At 37.2% G+C, this 19351-nt stretch overlaps 1 protein-coding gene across 9 annotated transcripts in view; it reads right to left on the bottom strand.

Moving 5' to 3' along the window:
- Positions 1–19351, bottom strand: part of GOLGA4 (golgin A4) — a 76462-nt gene that overhangs the window by 43228 nt on the left and 13883 nt on the right. For 4 of the 9 annotated variants that reach the window (XM_030265366.4, XM_030265368.4, XM_030265367.4 and 1 more), the window contains exons 3-9: positions 15488–15586; positions 9532–9597; positions 8133–8447; positions 6066–6113; positions 5621–5677; positions 1697–1795; positions 1032–1170 (exon numbers count right to left, since the gene is read on the bottom strand). In XM_030265366.4, coding sequence (XP_030121226.2) covers positions 1032–1170; positions 1697–1795; positions 5621–5677; positions 6066–6113; positions 8133–8447; positions 9532–9597; positions 15488–15586 — 823 coding nt within the window. Of the gene's footprint in view, positions 1–1031; positions 1171–1696; positions 1796–5620; positions 5678–6065; positions 6114–8132; positions 8448–9531; positions 9617–15487; positions 15587–19351 lie in introns of all 9 variants that reach the window. The other 5 variants (XM_030265370.4, XM_072924051.1, XM_012571462.4 and 2 more) reach the window with 2 other exon arrangements.

The following is a 19351-nucleotide window of genomic DNA, read 5'->3' as shown; positions in this document are numbered from 1 at the left end:
CTTCAAGAACTGCACCCTGTGGAAGAGTGACCCACACTGTAGCAGTTTGAGGATTATGGGATGGGCTCACATTACAGCAGTTCGCAGGGAGCTGCTGCCCATGAGATGGACTCATGCTGGAGAAGTTCTTGGAGAACTGTCTCCTGTGGGAGGGACCCCATGGTGGAGCAGGGGAAGCACTCCTCTCCCTGAGCAGCAGATGAAACCACAGGTGGTGAACTGACCATAAACTCCAATTCCCTGCCCCTCTGGGGAAAGGTGTTTTTAAGGTTTTATTTTATTTCTTATTATCCTGCTCTGATTTTATTAGTAATAAATTTGCTGTAATTCAAGCCTGTTTGGCAATGACAGTATTTAGTAAGGGATCTGTCCTAGGGCTTATTCCAACTCATGAACCCTTCTTTAAATTTTCTCTCCTCTGTCCAGCTGTGAAGCAGAGTGAGAGAGCTGCTTTGGTGGATGCCTGGCACACTACAGTCCAGAGGCAGACTCACGCACAGAAAACATCTTCAATCACAATTTTTCATTATTGACTAAGTGATCCAAAAACCGTGGCACTGGATAAGAACACCTCTCACCTAACACTTCCTATCATCTCTACATATAAAAACCATAGCAGATGCTGAACAAATATAATTTCAAGATGTATGTTTACCTCTGTCTTAACTCTACCTTTTATGAAGGGTACCAATGACAAACACTTTTATTATGTCCCCTTTTTTTTGGCATTATAATGTCTCTTGCTCAGTAATCAAATATATACAATATTGAGAATTCCACTAATTTAAACCTGCAGATGTGAGGAACACTCAGATTATTCAATAGCAGGAATATCAAAATTGATCTTTATTTTAGTTTCTTAAAAGGAAACTCTCCTCTAGCTCCCAGATGGTTTTCAAAACAATTGTCTTCTTCTAGAAAATATATTCTTGCTATGACATGGTCAGCCCTAAATACTGTTACTCCATCATAAATAACAACAGGTTTATTCCCCAAAATGTAAGGTCTCTGGAAAAAGCCACAATACCTACCATTGCTTCCTGGTTCCACAATACTTTCTGCACTGACTTCTTTCATTGGACTTTGAACTTCTGGTTCTGATTGGACATTTTGATCAGGCAATTCAGTGCCCATCTGACCATTCTGTAACCTCTGTTTCAGCAACGACACCTAAACAAAATGTTCTTTTTGTTAAAAAAATCCAAGGATTCAAAGTAGATAAATTTTTAACCTTCAAAATTAGAAGGAGTTAAATTAATTTTGATATTATCAAGTAGAAAAAGGAGAAATCTGTCTGAGATTTTTACCATTTTTCAAGTCAGAATTATGCTTCCAATTAACAAAAGTAAAAAGACTATGGGTAGAGAAACAAATACCAATTAAGCAAAATACATGAATTTTGCAAAAGCAATTTTAGGTCAGCCATCTGCTAATGTTGATGTCTTGATTACAAAACATCACAAAGGTGTTTAAGTGCAAATCAGCCAATCCTATTTAACCTGAGTGAGATTTTTACAAAGGTATCCTCTACCACAAAGACACACTTAATTTCTAGAAAATCCTAAATTCACAAGATGCTTCTCAACTTCAGAGCAATTATAATAAAATATAGATATGCATTATAGGAAATATATAGACAAAAAGAAAAGGTAAGAGGGGTAGTTTTAAACAACATCTGCTGGGTAAATTATCTTACCTGAGTTTGCAGGACACTAATTAGTTGATCCTTTTCTTCTAAGGAAGCATCAAATTCCTCTTGGAGATGTTTCTTAGCTTGTTGATCCATCTGGAGCTCCTGATAATACAAACACATCTCAAATAAATGTGAACTCAATAAATGTGAACTCAAAAGACTTATAAAAATATTATGAAATAACATCTAAAATATACCTTTCATAGTTGTGATCCCAAAATACAACCCTGAAGTACATTTTTTTTTTTTTACTATACAACATTCCACACAATATAGTAAGAACATCCAATTATAATACCAGGATTAAACCAGCAAGCATCAAGATTTGATGGAAAATTATCAAGGATTCTTTTTCCTAAAAGGAAGTTTGTATAGGGTGCATTTCAAGCCTGCTCCTGAAAAACTCTCTTCTATACACTCATTTCTCTTGGAAGCTGAAGAATGCACTTTGGAAGATTCTTCATTTCACCACCAGCGTAAGTCAACATAAAGAGCACAAATATAAAATACATTATGTTCATTCAATATGCCACCATTCTAAAACGACAATGCCATGTATGAGAGAAGAAAATTGGTCTTTTTATTCCATGTCTCAAATGAGAAAGACAGAGAATGACAAATAATTCAAATAATTTAACTATGTGGCTTTACTTGATACTTACATGCATTTGTTTGGCTGAACACTCTTAGAAGCTTGTAAGTATTGCCTAAATTCTTTAGTAATATCTACAGAGTCTTATATTTTCTGAAGGAGGTTTTTTTTAATTACTCCCTATGCTTTTAAAGTTTAAACATTTAAATTTCTTTAAATAATTATTATTCTAATAGAAAATAAATGTACCTAAATTAATTCACATCTAACTGCTTATTCAGAGAAACAAAACCACACACACATCATGCATGCACTGCAAATATTTTCAGAAACTTTTTAACTTGATACTTACATGCATTTGTTTGGCTGAACACTCTTAGAAGCTTGTAAGTATTGCCTAAATTCTTTAGTAATATCTACAGAGTCTTATATTTTCTGAAGGAGGTTTTTTTTAATTACTCCCTATGCTTTTAAAGTTTAAACATTTAAATTTCTTTAAATAATTATTATTCTAATAGAAAATAAATGTACCTAAATTAATTCACATCTAACTGCTTATTCAGAGAAACAAAACCACACACACATCATGCATGCACTGCAAATATTTTCAGAAACTTTTTAATCTTTTTTATTTATGTATTTATTTCATCCATATACATCTTCCCCATGATTTACGTCAGGAAAAGAATGCTTCTATGACTGTTATTCTGCAAAGATCACTTGTACAAAAGCAATCACCACCCATAAACATGAGTTTCATTAGCCAGGCAAAGACAGAGGATGACAGAGAGAGAAAGGACGAAAAAGCAAATGAGACAAAACAGAGCACTGCATGCTTCCTGCATTGCTTTCCTCCAACTCTAGGTCTTAATTTTTATGCTGTCTTGCTGTCTATCCCTTACCTCCAACAGTGAATGCCCTGCCACAAATGAGGCTGATATCGGCTTTGAAAACCACTGAGCCTGCCCTGCCACGCACAGGCACGATGGTGAGGGAAAGCATCACTGCAAAAACCATTACTCTCTTCCCAACTATACCCGTTTTTTAACACTGCATTGCCTCATGTTCTCAGCAATTACTGATCACACTTCTGCCCTGTGCTTCTGAGCTTTAGAAGTAATTCCTTTCAAACAAAGCAAAGCAGGCCAATGTAAGAACAAGTAAATGGTCCTCTTTGGATCTCAGAGTCCCTTCTGATCCTTTTGTGTGAAAGAGAGCACTGAAGACTGCTTTAAGACTGGTTTTGAGGAATTACTCCTAACAGCAGGAAACTAAGGTAAGGAAAACCACATTTATTTCTGAGGACTGTGTCACACTGTTAATTTAGCCTCAAAAGAAGATTAGTTTACTCATACACGGCCCTCTTAGAAGAAACTTGCCTGATTCAACATATTTATGGGAAAAATTGATTGTATTATGAAGAAAAATATTATTGAAATTAATTTCTAATAACAAATTACTACATCAATGAATGAAATACTTTGGACCATGTTAGCTTCCACAATGGAAACGTACCATTTTATTTGTAATTTTTCCTTCATTGTCTGTTTTACCTAATGCTGCAACACCTGGGCTTCCAAAAGATCAGAAAAACACTTTTTGAAGTGTATCAATTAATGAAAAAGAATGTCAGTATTAGATTTGAAGGAATATTTAAATTTACAAGATTGGTAAGAATGAAATTAAATTTTACATAAAATATACACATACAGATGCATATATACAAAACAGAAATATATGTGTAATTTATCTACATTTATGAATCACAAAGACTATGACAGAAGTCAAAAATAAAATGCACATGGTCCAATTCTATCATATGCCAAAGATTTAACTCTGTTCTACATTTGCCTTCCTGATTTCAACAAGTAGCAATAAACTGGAAAACCAATCCTACAGGAGCATGCAGATATGGACCTAACTCAGAAAAAGCTTTTTCATTTGACCTTGTAGTGATCTGGAAAAGAGACAACCTTGGCAAGCCAATTCTGACAGTAAAGCAATGTTTTTTCCCTCCTATGCACTGACAGTTCAGCTTAGGACATTGTGACCGTTCGGACACAGTCTATAGCTCAGATAAACATGGTACTCCCAGCACTGACCCACTGTTCTCAGCTGCTGGGGCAGAAGCAGCACAGATGTGAACCAAAATGCTATCCCATTAGCACACACAATTCACAGCATGCTCACCTGAATTACTCTCCAGATCGCTGAAGAATGCCCTGCCAATTGACCTCCCTTGAAATGACTGGCTGCCTGACTAGTCACAGGGATAGATCCTGGTGGATGAGCTTGAGCCTTGAGTACGCAACATGGCCAGAGGCTCACAGTCACCATGCCTCATTATGAAGGGGACAGGTCCGGCCCCTGCCTGTGGGCAAAACACCCAACTACTTGGACTGAGTCTGCCTTCAGACAAAGGTGGGACCTCACCATGGCCTAATGGCTCCTGCAACCTCCATGCCAGTGCTGCTGCTCAGCACTGCACATGCCAGAAGCAGGTGTGCAGTCATAAGACAAAGCCTGTGACTTTGGGCTAAATGGTACCCAGCTCTCCAGCAACATAAAAGCACAGAGGCCCTTGCATACCCATCTCCAAATCTGGTGCTGCACTAGCACAGCTTCAGCTTCACATTGTGCTTCATCAGGGTTTGACAATATGGCATTTTTGATTTTACCCTTTTAATCTGTTCTGCCCCATCATCTATACATGTTTTTTAAGTCTACTGCGTTTATTATCAATACCAAATACACTAGAGCTTCACCTTTTAATTTCACTATAACCTGAGGAGGCAAATCATAACACAACCTACTTGATTTTATGATTGAAACCAAACTACAGTAAAATCCATAAAACAATGTAAATATTACAACTGAGATACAGAATAATTTTTTTTAATTATCCTGGCTTTTTTGTAATCATTGAAATCCTTACAAAAATGTGCCTATTACTTGTGTTTGCCTGAATTAGCATTTGTCATTAATAGAAGAGCAACAAATTGCACAGGGACATCTATGGCTGGGCCCAAGAATTCTGCAAGAACCACACACACTCACACACTTCTATTATTTCACAATGAACAAGAGAAGTAATTCAGTTGGTGATGCACTGCTCTGTCTTAAGAGTATAGCAATAAGCTGCTGAATGGGAAGTAAGCCAGAGGAGTAACCCCATATAAACAACAAGAAAAAAAAAAAATAAAAGCTGTAAAATACCCTGCTCTGTAACAGAAAATACTTTATGATCAAAAAAGTCAAAAGCTAGGCAGAAAAAGATCCAAAGATCCTATGTAGGTGTGATATAAAGTAAACATGCAATCAATAAAGGAAATTACCTCTCTCAGTTCTCCAATTCTGCGAAGTGCTTTATCCTGGCTTTGACTCAGAATGCTCTTAAGAAAAAAGGAAGAATAAAGATCAGGTGTACTAAACGTAATTTTTAAATGGATAAATAAATTCAAAAAATTCACAAATGTAATTATTTGTTTCTCTTTCAAGTCATGCTTGATATGCAAGTATTGTCATAAACTTCCAAGTGTGGGTTGGGAATCTATCACTCTATCACCTGAAGTCAGCTGATGCAACAGAAAAGGCTGGACTACAATACTTCACAGTTATTTTGACAAATTAATTTTACCTTGGCTTCCTTAGAAATGCCAGCTAAGAAATCATCATCTGTTACATACTCACAATACACTGAAAATTAAATCTGTATTGTCACTACACATTTTAAGATTGGAAAAAGCATGCAGGTAAGAGAGCATGAAAAGTAATGCTTACCTGTAGCTTCTTCTTTTCCCGCTGGATAACTTGATAAGCAGACACTAGCTGAAATACACAAATAGGATATAAAGTTGATAATACATCTGCATATAGCCATCAAAATAATTTCCTTAGTTGTATCACTACCTGCATTTTCAAACTCTTTGCTCCACTTGAGAACTTTCTTTTGATATCAATGTATTTAAATTTTCTTAATGTTTTCTTTTTCTATCTATAAAATATCTCCAATGTGTTAAAAAATGCAAGCCTACATGACAAAACAATGATGTTACTCAGCATTCATACACAGTTTTCCCTTCCCGGAGACAGCATACCACATACCATCCTTCAACACAGGGGGTCAAACACAATAGTATCAGAAAGTTACATCCCAGACAGCTACCCCACACAGGTGACCACTTGTAAGAGTACATGTCCCAGGGAGATTAAGCAAAAATAATTTTACAAAAAGCCTGCATTAAAAAATACATTTCTTTTTACAAAAAAATTTTACAAATTTTACAAAAAAAGGTGTAATGTTCTCATCCCATATGCTTTCCATATATCCAGCAAAGACAGATTGAAAGTAGACAGTATTTCATTTCTCACTGTAAACTGACAAAGTCAGTAACGGCACAACTTAGTTTACTTAAATATTTGATTACAACTGCCAAGTAGCACTACGTTGAAGAAGCATAATAGCATTTAGAACTAGAACAGTTTTCAAATTGATAAAAAATTTAAGAAAAACAAATCTAGAACACCAAAATGAAAAAGTCAAAATATATCTTCAAATTCTAATTCAAAACAAACTAAACATTTTCAGAATTCAAAATTACTTTTAATTTTAAAGTGATATATATTTTTCCCTTATAAGAAAATCAAAACTGCTGTGGGGGGTTTCTTTTACCATATTTTTGAGATGCTAACTTTGCATCCTACTTTAAGAGGGAAAAAATATTTCTGCCTTAATTACTCATTATATATTCCAACAGGTTTCTTCCAAGCTCCAGCAAAACAATTCTTTTCAATTGAACTGAAGAAACTCACAAAGCCAGGAAAAAAGCCCAAGCCTTTCTGACTTGGTGGACAGATTACACTAATAAAAAAAAAAAAAGCCCAAACAACCAAAAAAAGCACTAAAACAAACCCACAAACTGAAGAATTTTCATTTTAGCAACTACTATTTACATAAACTTTTAAAAATTACTTATTACTCTAGCTGGAAGTGAAGGAAAATTTACTGTGAGACAACTGCTTTTTAAGGCATATGCTGAACACTGCAGTCACTGTATACGTATTTTAGATTTCAGAGATTTTGACAAAAGTCTGCACAGGAATTTTTGTATTAGAGGGCAGCAAACATTAGAAGAACTGTAAAAAACAGTACAAACATCCAATTTTAAATACAACACACACTTAAAAAAACAATTTAAAAACCCAAACAAAACCCCAAAACTAATTACAAAACCAATACCAAAACACCACCTTCTGTTTGACAGCTTTACCTTGACCAGTAATTTGGAAAATGAGAAGTGAAACTACTTATATAATTGGTTTTCACTAAAATACCCAAAAAACCTGAGATGTTTGAATTAATTCCTCCCAGGGAATACCTAGAAATTATGAAGAATAGAACTTGTTTCCTGAAAACAAAATGCTTGCCTATTTTACGTGGACAGAATATACACTGTGCATTTCAAAAACAAGTTGGAAAAATTGCTGTCATGGGAGTACAGGTCATGCTCATCTCTGTAGTGAACTTCACCCCCCACTAGATTACTTTCACCTGAAATTTTAAAAGGCCTGCTCTGTGCGAGTAACCATTAATTAACCTCTACTGCTGGCATCAGGAAATTATTTACAAACAAGAGAAGAAAATGATTTTCATGTTTTATTACCAGAAAAACATTTGATGTTTTTAGGTCAAAAAGAACTAGATTTAGAATAATTTAACTTCTGTGTTAGTTGTGAGTTGAAACATTTGCTCCAAATAGGAAAACAAAAAGGCTGTCCACTGCCTTTATATGTGTTAGCCTAATCTCTTTCCCCTTTCTGCATAGCTAAACCAGTCACATTGCCTACCTCTGAGTATTTTCCCCTATAGTTGCCTAAACTTCGCTCCATTCTGCGCAGACGCTGCAGCAGCTGCTCTTTGCTGAAGGTGTCCATATTTCCGAGAGGCTCTTCAGTTTCGCTTTCAATGTCAGAAGGTGAATCAAAGGTGGGACTGAAAGCTTCCAAGTCTAGTCGATTCAGTGAGTCTCTTGAAGAACTTCGGACTAGGGACTCTTTAGAAGAAGAGCGAAATAGGGTCTCTTTTACTGGGCTTCGAAACAAAGACTCCATGGAGGGAACTCGAAGCTGAAGCTTCTGGGCAAAAGACTGACTGTCACTTTGCTGCAAAAATTGAAAGGAAGTAATTATTTCTGCACTTCTTTTAGGCAGACAGACACACTAAAGTCCAGGAAAGAAACTTGACCTGTGCAAAGAAACTACTGTTGTCTAACACATGAATGACACCTAATAGCTGCTACTCCCTTAAAAGAATCATCTCCTTTTATAGAAAAATCAAGCATGCAACTACCAGTTGTGCACAATTTCAGATACCAACTGAATCTAATAAACTACAGCTCTGATTTAAACTTTTAGGAGAATACATTTCTGTGTAAAAAGTGAGGAATGTGTAGCTAATATAAATAGTTATTTACTATTGTCTTAAACTTGAAAAATATAACTGACTCACTTTTTAGTGTATTACACAGAAGACTCTATTTATCTCAAAGATATAGATACTTTCCTATGATAAAGGGAACAAATTAATGGTAGAAATCCTTGTAGAACTAATGATAGTTAGTTCTAGCAAGCCATCTTGAACAATCCTTTTCTTATTTTTATTTTAAATGACTACAATTTTTACATAAAACAAAATTATTGATTTATGCAGCTATAGCACTTATTTCATTCTATACTAAAAGATTCTGTGCCGTGGTAACCTTTACTGCTGGTGCTACAGAAATTATGTGAAAGCATTACTGCATGATGTTGGGAGTCACGTGCCAGAAGCCACTGCTAATCCCATTTCAGTAAGCTAAATGTTTCCCTGAGTCATATTAAAAAATTACCTACATCTTTATCACTAGTAACAAGACTTTCAGCCTACCAGCTCTTTTCTTTCAGCTTTCCAGACATGGAATAGGCCCCTCTACTTTAAAAAGTGAGTTTAATGCTGTGCAACAAGATGCATCTCAATGCTGGAAGTCTGCTAACCAGTCCTTACAAAAAGAAAAGCTCCACATACCAATGACAATACTTAACACCATATTTGTGTGTGGGATTACACACAAACAAAATATCTGAGTATTCTGACAGGCAACTACTTATCCCTACTTCAGCATGAAGAGAAACTGGGCACTTAAACCAATGTAACACATAGACATCACAGCAGTGAAGGAGGAAACAAACCCCCATGCCCTCCACATACCTGTGGAGAGACAGGTTCACTTCCATTGTTTTCTGTGGATCCAGGAAGTGGCTGTTTATTCAAGTTCTACAGGAGGTAAAAACAACTGTTAGAAGAAACAGAGTACAAGGGCTGTAATTCAGTGATTCCAAGAAACGGCATCAGTGCTTTTTTCTTTGCCTGTGTTTTTAGTACTTTCTTTAGAAAGCTTATTAAGATGTCTTCATGCAAACAAGATAGATTGTTAAATTCAAAACAGATTGCTGCAGTATGCAGAACTACAAAGCAGCGATGTGTGCATGGATTAGTATGAGACATCTGCAAATACAGACATCTCCAATTAAGTAAGTAATAATGATTATTTATATAACATTTATGGACAAATAAAAGACACACCAAACGACAAAATTATTGCAGGAAAAGTCTAATTGATTACTAGTATTTAAAGCCAATATGATTAAGAGTTGGCTGTAACACCATCTTTCTCTGTTTCAGTGCATTGGAGGGGGCAGAAACTATCTGGAAAAGTAGTGCTGGTAACAAACTGTTCATAACTCCAACAAGCATGGAAAGAAAATTAGACTTTCAGAAAATATATCTTTAACAAAACTTCTGCATTCCCAAAGAAAGGAAAACAAAACACACAAAAAACATTAAAAAACCTCACCCAAAACAACAAAACCAATACAACAAAAAACAATAATCTGGAGTTGGTTGGTTTGTTTGGTTTGGGTTTTAGGGTTTTTTTTATTGGTTTGGGTGGGTTTTTTTACAGAGTTTAAACATTTCTGTTCCTAGACTGTCTATCCTGCCTTTCCTGTGTCCTATGTTTAGGTGTTTGCTAACCCAGTCCTAATTTTCAGGAAGGATAAACCTGGAAACTACAGATCTCTTAGTCTCACTTCATTAACTGGTAAAATTATGGAGATGATTTTTCTGGGAGTTATTGAAAAGCAATTTTAAGACAGAGCAATCCTTGGTCACAACCAGTAATGGGTTCACAAGGGGACACTTCTGCTTGCTAAATCTGATTTCCTTTTATTATAAGGACACTAGAGAGTAGCACCACGGAAAGGGACCTGAGGGTCCCGGTCAATGGAAAGTTGGATATGAGTCAGCAGTACCCTGGCAGCCAGGAGAGCCAACTGTGTCCTGGGTACATCAGGCACAGCATCACCAGCTGAGCAAGGGAGGGGATTGCCCCCCTCTGCTCTGCTGCAGCCTCACCTTGAGTCCTGTGTGCAGTTTTGGGTGCCACAATATAAGAAAGATACAAAGCTGTTAGAGAGCATCCAAAGAAGGGCTGCAAAGATGATGAAGGGCCTTGAGGGGAAGCTGTACAAGCAGCAGCTGAGGTCACTTGGCTTGCTCATTGTGAAGAGGGGAGACCTCATAGCAGTTTACAATTTCTTCATGAGGGGATGTGGAGGGGCAGGAGCTGTGGCAACCAGCGATAGGACTCAAGGGAACGGCATGAAGCTCTGTCAGGGAAGATTATGTTGGATATTAGAATAAGGTTCTTTACCCAGAGGGTAGTCGGGCAGTGGAAGAGGCTCCCCAGGTTAACTGGTCCCACCATCAAGCCTGTCTGAGTTTAAGAAGTGATTGGACAACACTCTCAGGAACATGGTGCGATTCTTTGGGCTGTACTGTGCAGGGACAGGTGTGGGAGGCGGCTTGGGAGATAGTCCCCCTGAGTTACTGTGGGAGGCAACCGATGTGTGACTTCCCGCCTCCCCTGATGTCAGTCTTCTGTGGTGCCTTCCCCTCGTTCCTGTCCATCATTATGTAAGCCATCCCCCGGTTCTGGAAAGTTCTTTGTTCTTTGTACCCCCATTGGCTTCTTCCTTGTAGCCACTCCTTTCCCCTGTCCCCATTGGTTGTCACCCCATCTCTCACCCTCTACTCTGCCCCTGAACGCTTCCCTCATTGATTGTTCCCTACCCTGACCCTCCTTCCCGGTCCCTGTTGTGTTCCTTACCCTGCCCTCAGCTCAGGGCTCTCAGAGCGAGCTCCCTTCCCGAGAGGTTGTGTCCCTTTGCTCCATGCTTCGTTTTTCCTTACGATAACCCTCGAGGAAATAAAGCTACCTGAGCGCCATCCCGCCATTGGTGGAAGCCTCGTTATTGCTGTCCGGCTCCTGAGGAGCTGACCCTGTGGCAATCCCAGCGGTCACAGGACCCAGGCGCCTCAGACAGGAGTAGGACTTGGGTCGATCTTGTGGGTCCCTTCCAACTCAGGATATTCTATGATTCTAACTTACACAAATCCAGATGTTTTTTGCTGTATAAATCCAGTCCAACTGAATTAGCAGAATATGCTAGAAACAATCTTGGACATGGACTTTTTGCAACAGAAGTGAAACACTGAGCCATATCAAACAAAATATGGGTAAATTCACCTAAGAGCAGTGTAACTCTTTTAATCAAGCTGTACTCTGACAGTTACATGCAAGCTGCAAAATCTAAGATGTACACAGAGCTGAAATCTCAATCACAATCACCCTTGTAAATATATCTCCTACATGATCACACTCACAGCTTCTACTCTGGATATGCCAATAAGCATACCTAAATGTTAATGTGGCAAAGGAATGATAAAAGAGCTTCAAAAAGGTCTGACATACAGCAAATTTGAGGTAGTACAGAAATAACACCGAACAAAGAGAAATCCAAATAGTTAAGGAAACCAGAGAACAGAGCAGTTACCCATATGCAGACAAAACAAAACGAGCCATACAAGAAGTCTGGATTTGGAAACTGTACTTCACCTAGGTTGAACAAAATCTGCATTCTGCTTCAGAACACTATCCTGTGGCAATGGATTTGCTCCTAGTGGATTAACAGTTTTTACGGGTTTTAAACTGCAGCACTTCTACACTGTATTCTTGGCTCCATTACCTGTTCTTGTTTTTTCTCCTAACAGGAAAAGTTAATAATAAGATAACTAAAATAAAAAATTATCTTTTACTTTATAATTTACAAAGCATCTGCTGTGCTCCTATAGGACTGACAACAGAGGAAGACAAACACTTTATCAAGACATCACAAAAAGAGTGATTGGACATTGGAATGGGCTGCCCAGGGAGGTGGTGGTGTTACCATCTCTGGAGATATTTAAGAAAAGACTGGATGTGGCACTTAGTGGCATGTCTAGTTGGCAAGATGGTGCTAGGTCATAGGTTGGACATGATGATCTCAGAGGTCTTTTCCAACCTACTTAATTCTGTGATTCTGTGACTTACAAACTAAATACACTTTTTTCAAAAATCATGTATTCTGATACACATAAAAAAGAGTTAAAGGAAACTCTGGAGGGTTTGCACATGTAATTTGTAAGTATAATTTAATATTTAACATCTATTTTAAAACACAAGATTAGGTAGATTTATTAAATTTAATAAGGTTTTTATTAATATTAAACCCATGGATGCTGTTTGTTTCTGTGAAGATGCTTTAAAAAGTTGCCATTTAAGGACCTAAAAAGATCCTTAAAAATGTAATTTCGAAGTTAAACTAGTGCTGGCACTTTTAAAAGTTTCCTACTCATTATGCAGGCATCTTTGTATGCACTCTATGAGAACAAAAGAAGAACCCATATTTGGGGTTACACTTTCTATTGGCATAAATAATAAAAGGGATACACTAGTAATCTTCCTTTTAAAAAATGGACCACCATAGGTATCTGGCTGCTGAAAGGCTACATCACTGTGCTCTAGGGCAAAGGATTGTATTTGGGTATCTACACACTGAATGGTAAGCATGAATGGATGTTGCTATATAAGTATAGATCCAAGAGGCTTTGAAAAGCTTAAAAGCCCTAACCTTTCATAAGCCTGAAGAGAGCTTTCAGCAAAATTAGACTCACAGAGCACAAACAGCCATTTTGAAAGTCTTAAAACCAGCAGTTACATCAGGGTTTCTGGAGACCAGTGGAAGTTTTTCCTCCACAAACTCATCGAACATAACATCCATATCTCGATCCAAAGACAGTTATAATTACAATCTTTAACAAAAAAGTTGCTTTTTATTATGAATATGTATAAATCAGAGCTCAGTTTCAACTGGAGCACATTAGATGTTCCAGTAACTTTTGTGTCAACTTACTTCCCTATTTCTGAAATGCAAAATCATACTTTTTTTCTTAAAGGTATAAATAGATTAACAAGCCTGAGAAGTGAAAGCTTAAATGTTTTTATTTACAAATATTTTACTGCTTTTAATAGTAATACTTTCTCTAGTATTCTAAAACTGAGTAATTATGAAGGAAGAAAGGAAGGCGAGCTTAATGCTTTCTTCCCTTATTTTCCTTTTATATTTTCTTAAAAAAAAAACCCACTGTGTCCAAGAATATTTTTAACTGTTTCTTCATGCACAAAACCTTTGTGGCTTAGCTAGTAAAGAGTTTATACTAACTTCATCTATGCTAAAAAAATCCACAGTTGCAGTCACTTCTCTATGCTGTTCACTCTCAGATCACCTATACAGCTAAAATACTGTTTTGTTTCAGCAGAATATGCATTTGTGTGTGATGGTGAAACTTTCGTCTCCTGTATTTTTACTGTATCTAGGTTTTGTAAACATTTTTTTTTAATCAGTTATCCTATTCTCTATAAAGTTTCCAATAATTTTTTCCTCTCCCAGTTCTTATTGTGAGTACTGCTCTAGAATTTTCAAGAAGTCCAGAGAACAAAATGAGTTTTACAGGTAACATATTAACACACACTGGTAACACATTAACAATAATTGTTTCATTTCTGCAATCTTACATATAAATATGTGAGCCAGTAAATATGCCACTGAAGTACATGCTAAAAGGTCATATAAAGACAATGTTGGAGCACTCACACAAACAGTTATGTGAAATGAATTTTTTTTGAGATAATTCTGTTGTATAGTGAAAACTAACAAAGGTTACTTAAATTTCAGTGAATCTTTAAGTAATGATTGCTGGACCTGGAATATGGTCAGAATACACTTTATAGGGACCACCATTTTAATCATTGTTTCTGTCCAATCTTGTTTAGCTTGAGAGAGACAAGTCCAGCACAAGTGTATTGTGCTATGGTGTATATGTGCTACATTTTGATCCTGTTATAACTTTCAGTGACTGGTCAATTTTAACCACGAGCAGGAAAAGAGTACTTACAAAGTAATCATGAAGTATCACGATGAGCTGGGATTCTAAAAATTACTGTGCTTTAAACCACTTACGGACTTGGGAATGCCATGACTCTAAAGCATGTGAAAAATGCCATTCCTGTCCTGTGCCAATAAGAACACAGTTTCCATGTACCTATATCAGAAAGCAGAAGTCTGACTTCCTCCCTATGCCAGCTTCCTTTTCTTCACTTCTTGCCTCCTCTCATTGAGCTTCTCCATTTATATATAGTGAAGACAACATTTCCAGGCAAAGAAGCATATATTTCAAGTAAAATCTAATTATTAAAAAAACCCTATTCATCCTCACAATAAGAACTGCCAGATTATCAACTAGATGTAGATTAATTTATGTGTCTATGTGAAATAATTATTTCCTGCTACCATTAGAAGTAAATTACATGCTACATTTCACCATATACAGCAAATAGCATGTAAGTTTACACATAGCCAATCCCACCTGGATAATTCTATCCGTTCATCTTGAAATACATACAGACATACATAAATATGAAGAGAAAATTTCTATGCAACACACATACAAACTCGTGCAACAGTTATTTAAATTTGTGTATTGTTGCCTGTATAAGAAAAAATATGTTAATTTTTTAATGTTACAAATAAATTCACATCATACCAGCATAACAAGCAGGAGCTATCAGCTACTCCCTCTGTGAAATTTAGTGCATGGTTAGCAACAAGATAGTTAAGACAAAAGTCTTTGTGAGAACAAGCCACAAGCAAGTAAGTTTGCCTTCTAGTACATTACTCTCCTCCACCTGCTAAAGGCATCACTAAGAGGGGTGGGGAGGACTCACCACACCGTCACTCTGTGGCTTAGGTTGCTTGGTGGGATCCAAAGCAAAGATAGTATACTCAGACAGAAAAGCAGGTTCTGCTATCATCCCAGCTAACAGCTGTTATTCAATGCAAAAAGGGGGAAAATGAAAATAAATCAAGCAATAAAGAAAATCGCAAAATTTTACTCAATTTTTCCATGCTATTAAAATCATAACAAAACAATACAGAAGTTTATGAGACAACAGATATTGATAAAGGGAGGATGTAACCAGAAAATATGCACTAGATCATTTTAGAACAGCCAAAATACAGTTTTGATCAAAACTTCTTTAGAACAAAAGAAGCATACTATTTAAAAGATCCCAAGATAAAAATTATGTTTCAGGCATTGCTATTTTAATTTTCTTTAACTTCTGTGGATGAGTTGTCTTTATATATCACTGAGCCCTATTTTCTCTGAGTTATTCATTCATTAACAATTCATTATTCTAAAAATCCTATCAGTATTTCAGTTATATATAACCTAAAATGTTTACTTTTGACTATTTATCATCTGATGCTTTTATACACTAGAATGCTATCTACATTTTTTAAAATTCCTTACAATTTTTTAAAACTACTAGCAGACTATTTTGTAAAAATATCTTAAGCTGAATTTAACCATTTTATCAAGTCAGTATCTAAGAAAAGAGATAAATTCTTAGAGGTGAAAACATGAAGCCAAGAGACTGGAATTTGAATTAAAATTGGATAGATACATGTAATGCAATGCAATCTAATGCACTTAGGATGCTGTAACTGAGAGACAAAAATATTCCTCTCATGATTATACTCACATACCTAAGTTCAAGGTTCAACTTCCTTACATCTTGAGATTTCAGAATTGTACTGATTGCTGACTGAACAAAACTAAATAAAACAAAATTGTTATGAAATTATGAGACAAACCCCTCTATAAAGTTATTAAACAGTACTTCTAGGAATCAAATACTAATATAAGTTAGGAATTTAAATTACTTTTTTTTGGTGATGATTACATTTATTCCAGTGCCGTAGCAGATTAATTTCATAAATTCAAATTGAGAGAGAGAAATATTTTCACATGTATGATCTGAAAGGCTACATGACTTTGAATTTAAGTTTGCCAAACTCTTTCAGAAAATGCAAGAAGTGGTAGATGTTCTGTGAGAGCCATATACAATAAATAGCCTCAAATTTGCCAATAACTATTTGCCAACAAAGCTGAAATTTCTCACTTTTAAGTTACTGCAAAAATGATCTGCTAATAAAAAAGATGGTCACGCTCCTCATGCTCTCAATCTTCTTCACTCCCCCGGAGCCTCAACACAGTTGCCCTGTACATTCACTGTGGTAGCAACAACACATTAAGTTTGTTGTCCTCCTCTCTCAGCCTCTTAGAAGTATAATTCTTAAGAGTAAGCTGTGCAAAAGCTCCTCATACATACATATATATATATATGTATGTGTGTATATATATATGTGTGTGTGTGTGTATGTATGTATATGGGTATATAGATATACATATATTTCTTTTTATTTACTTACTTATTTATTTATTTATACAGGTACATAAAACCCACCTACTTTTATTCCTCCTCTGAGCTTTCAGACAAGACAAAAATAAGGAAATTGAAAAAACTGACAAGTGATAATGGTTCCAGAAAATCTTCATCAACTGTTGATGGTCATATAAATTCTTGCTTATGTCAATAAAAGGCACACACTATATATACACAAGTGTACAAACATACAGCAGCAATAATACAAGCAAGCCTGATGGCCGGCTCTGCCCGGGGAGCAGCTCTAGGTTAGTGTCTCCATCATAATTAAAAGCTTACACAAACAGTAGAATGCAATTAAAAATTCTGTTCAGTTTCACTGATTCTGATGATGATGCAAGAACATTTCTAAATCATCTTAGCTTTGCCCTTTCTTGCTTGAGTAAAGGCAAGCACAGAAGGGAAAGAGGCCTCTTTTCCTCAGTTTTCAACAATAAGACAGGTTTTCCTCAGGACAACTGGCGTCCTGAACTATTAGACAGAGAATAGCCTCCCTGCAATCCAGAAGCAGTTAGTGACCTACTGAGCCACTTAAAATGCTCACAAGCCTGTGGGGCCACATGGGATACTAGGGTGATGAGTGAGCTGCAATTCTCCCTCACTTATCATCAGTGTTGGCTAACTGGGGAGGTCTGAGATGATTGGAAACTAGCCAATCTAATGCCCATCCATCAGAAGGACAAAAAGGAGGATCCACGAAACTACAGGCCTGTCAGTCTGACCTCAGTGCCCAGCAAGGTTATGAATAGATCATCTTGAGTACCATTACACAGCACCTACAGGGTGGCCAAGGGATCAGAACCAGCCAGCATGGATTTAGGATAGGCAGGCCCTACCTTGTCGGAATCTGTGGTATTGATGATTCTGAGATTGTAAAAAGTCTCTGTCTTCCTGCTCCACTGCCAAAGAAGAAGTCATAATTTGTCTGTGCTGGTTTTCAAGGTTGTTTATTCTTGCTTATCTCTAACATGTTCTGCTGCCCTGCCGCAGGTCTGTCCTGCAGGGCAGCGTGCGGGGCTCTGCCCCTCAGTGGGATGTTACAAACATTATATACCAGAAACTACCTGTGCTATATTTACAATAACGTGCCAATATCTATCGTCTACATTGAACAGTGTGTCCCCAGCCTAAACCAATAGAAAAATGCCAACACTACAGTGATCCAGCAGCGTGCCCACATGGCCAAGAAAGCCAATGGCATCCTGGCCTGTACTAGTAATAGTGTGGTCAGCAGGACAAGGAAGTGATTCTTCTCCTGGACTCAGCATTGGTGAGGCCACAACTTGAGTACTGCATTGTCCTGGCTTGTAAGATAAGCATGTATTCTATTTGCCATCTGTTGGAGGTTGGGCAGTTTTCTTATCTCTTCCAAGAACAATGTCTCCCTCCGGGGAGATATCTTCTATTAAAGGACCATTAAATGACTCACTGCATGACTGGTAAAGTTACATCATCCCACTGTGAGATGCTCCACCCAGAGGGAGGAGCCAAGCATCCCTACCTGCATAAAATCATCATTTTTTCAGACACCAGAACAGCCCTTCTCTGGATTCCCAGAGGAGAAGCTTTCTTCTCTGCTGGATCCCCAGAAGAAGACCAGGCCCAACTACTCCATCACCAGACCTTCAGAGAAAACTACACCCTTCTACAGATCACCACTTCAGCAGCATTTCATCTGCCACTCCAGGAGCAGCAGCCACCATTTAACTGGACTACTATCAACACCCTGACTCCTCAGGGTGTCAGGTTTCTGACTCCATCACTAGTTTTGTTTGTACTAATTACATTGTTTTTTTCTTTATTTTTATTTAGTTTTTTCCTAGTAAAGAATTGTTATTCCCATATCTTTGTCTGAGAGCCTTTTAATTTTGAAATTGTGGTAATTTGGGGGGAAAGGGTTTACGTTTTCCATTTCACAGGAGGCTCTTGCCTTCCTTCACAGACTCCTGTCTTTTCAAACTAAGACATGCATCCAGGTCTGGGCCTCTCAACTTAGGAAGGATGTTGAGATGCTGGAGCATGTCCAGAGAAGGGCAACAAGGCTGGTGAAGGGTCTGGAACACAAGTCCCATGAGGAGTGGCTGATGGGTTGTTCAGCCTGAAGAAAATGAGGCTCAGGGAAGATCTTTTCACTCTCTACAACTGCCCCAGAGGAAGTAGTAGCCAAGTGGGGGTCAGTCTCTTCTCCCAGGAAACAACTGGCAGTCTTAAGCTGCATCAAAGAATGTTTAGGTGTAGGAGGTTCAGGGGGACATTAGGAAGAAGTTCTTCACAGAAAGAGTGACTGGGCATTGGAATGGG

Source organism: Taeniopygia guttata, chromosome 2 (assembly GCF_048771995.1).
Source record: "Taeniopygia guttata chromosome 2, bTaeGut7.mat, whole genome shotgun sequence".
Taxonomy (NCBI): Eukaryota; Metazoa; Chordata; class Aves; order Passeriformes; family Estrildidae; genus Taeniopygia; species Taeniopygia guttata.
This window is presented reverse-complemented; position numbering and strand designations above follow the sequence as displayed.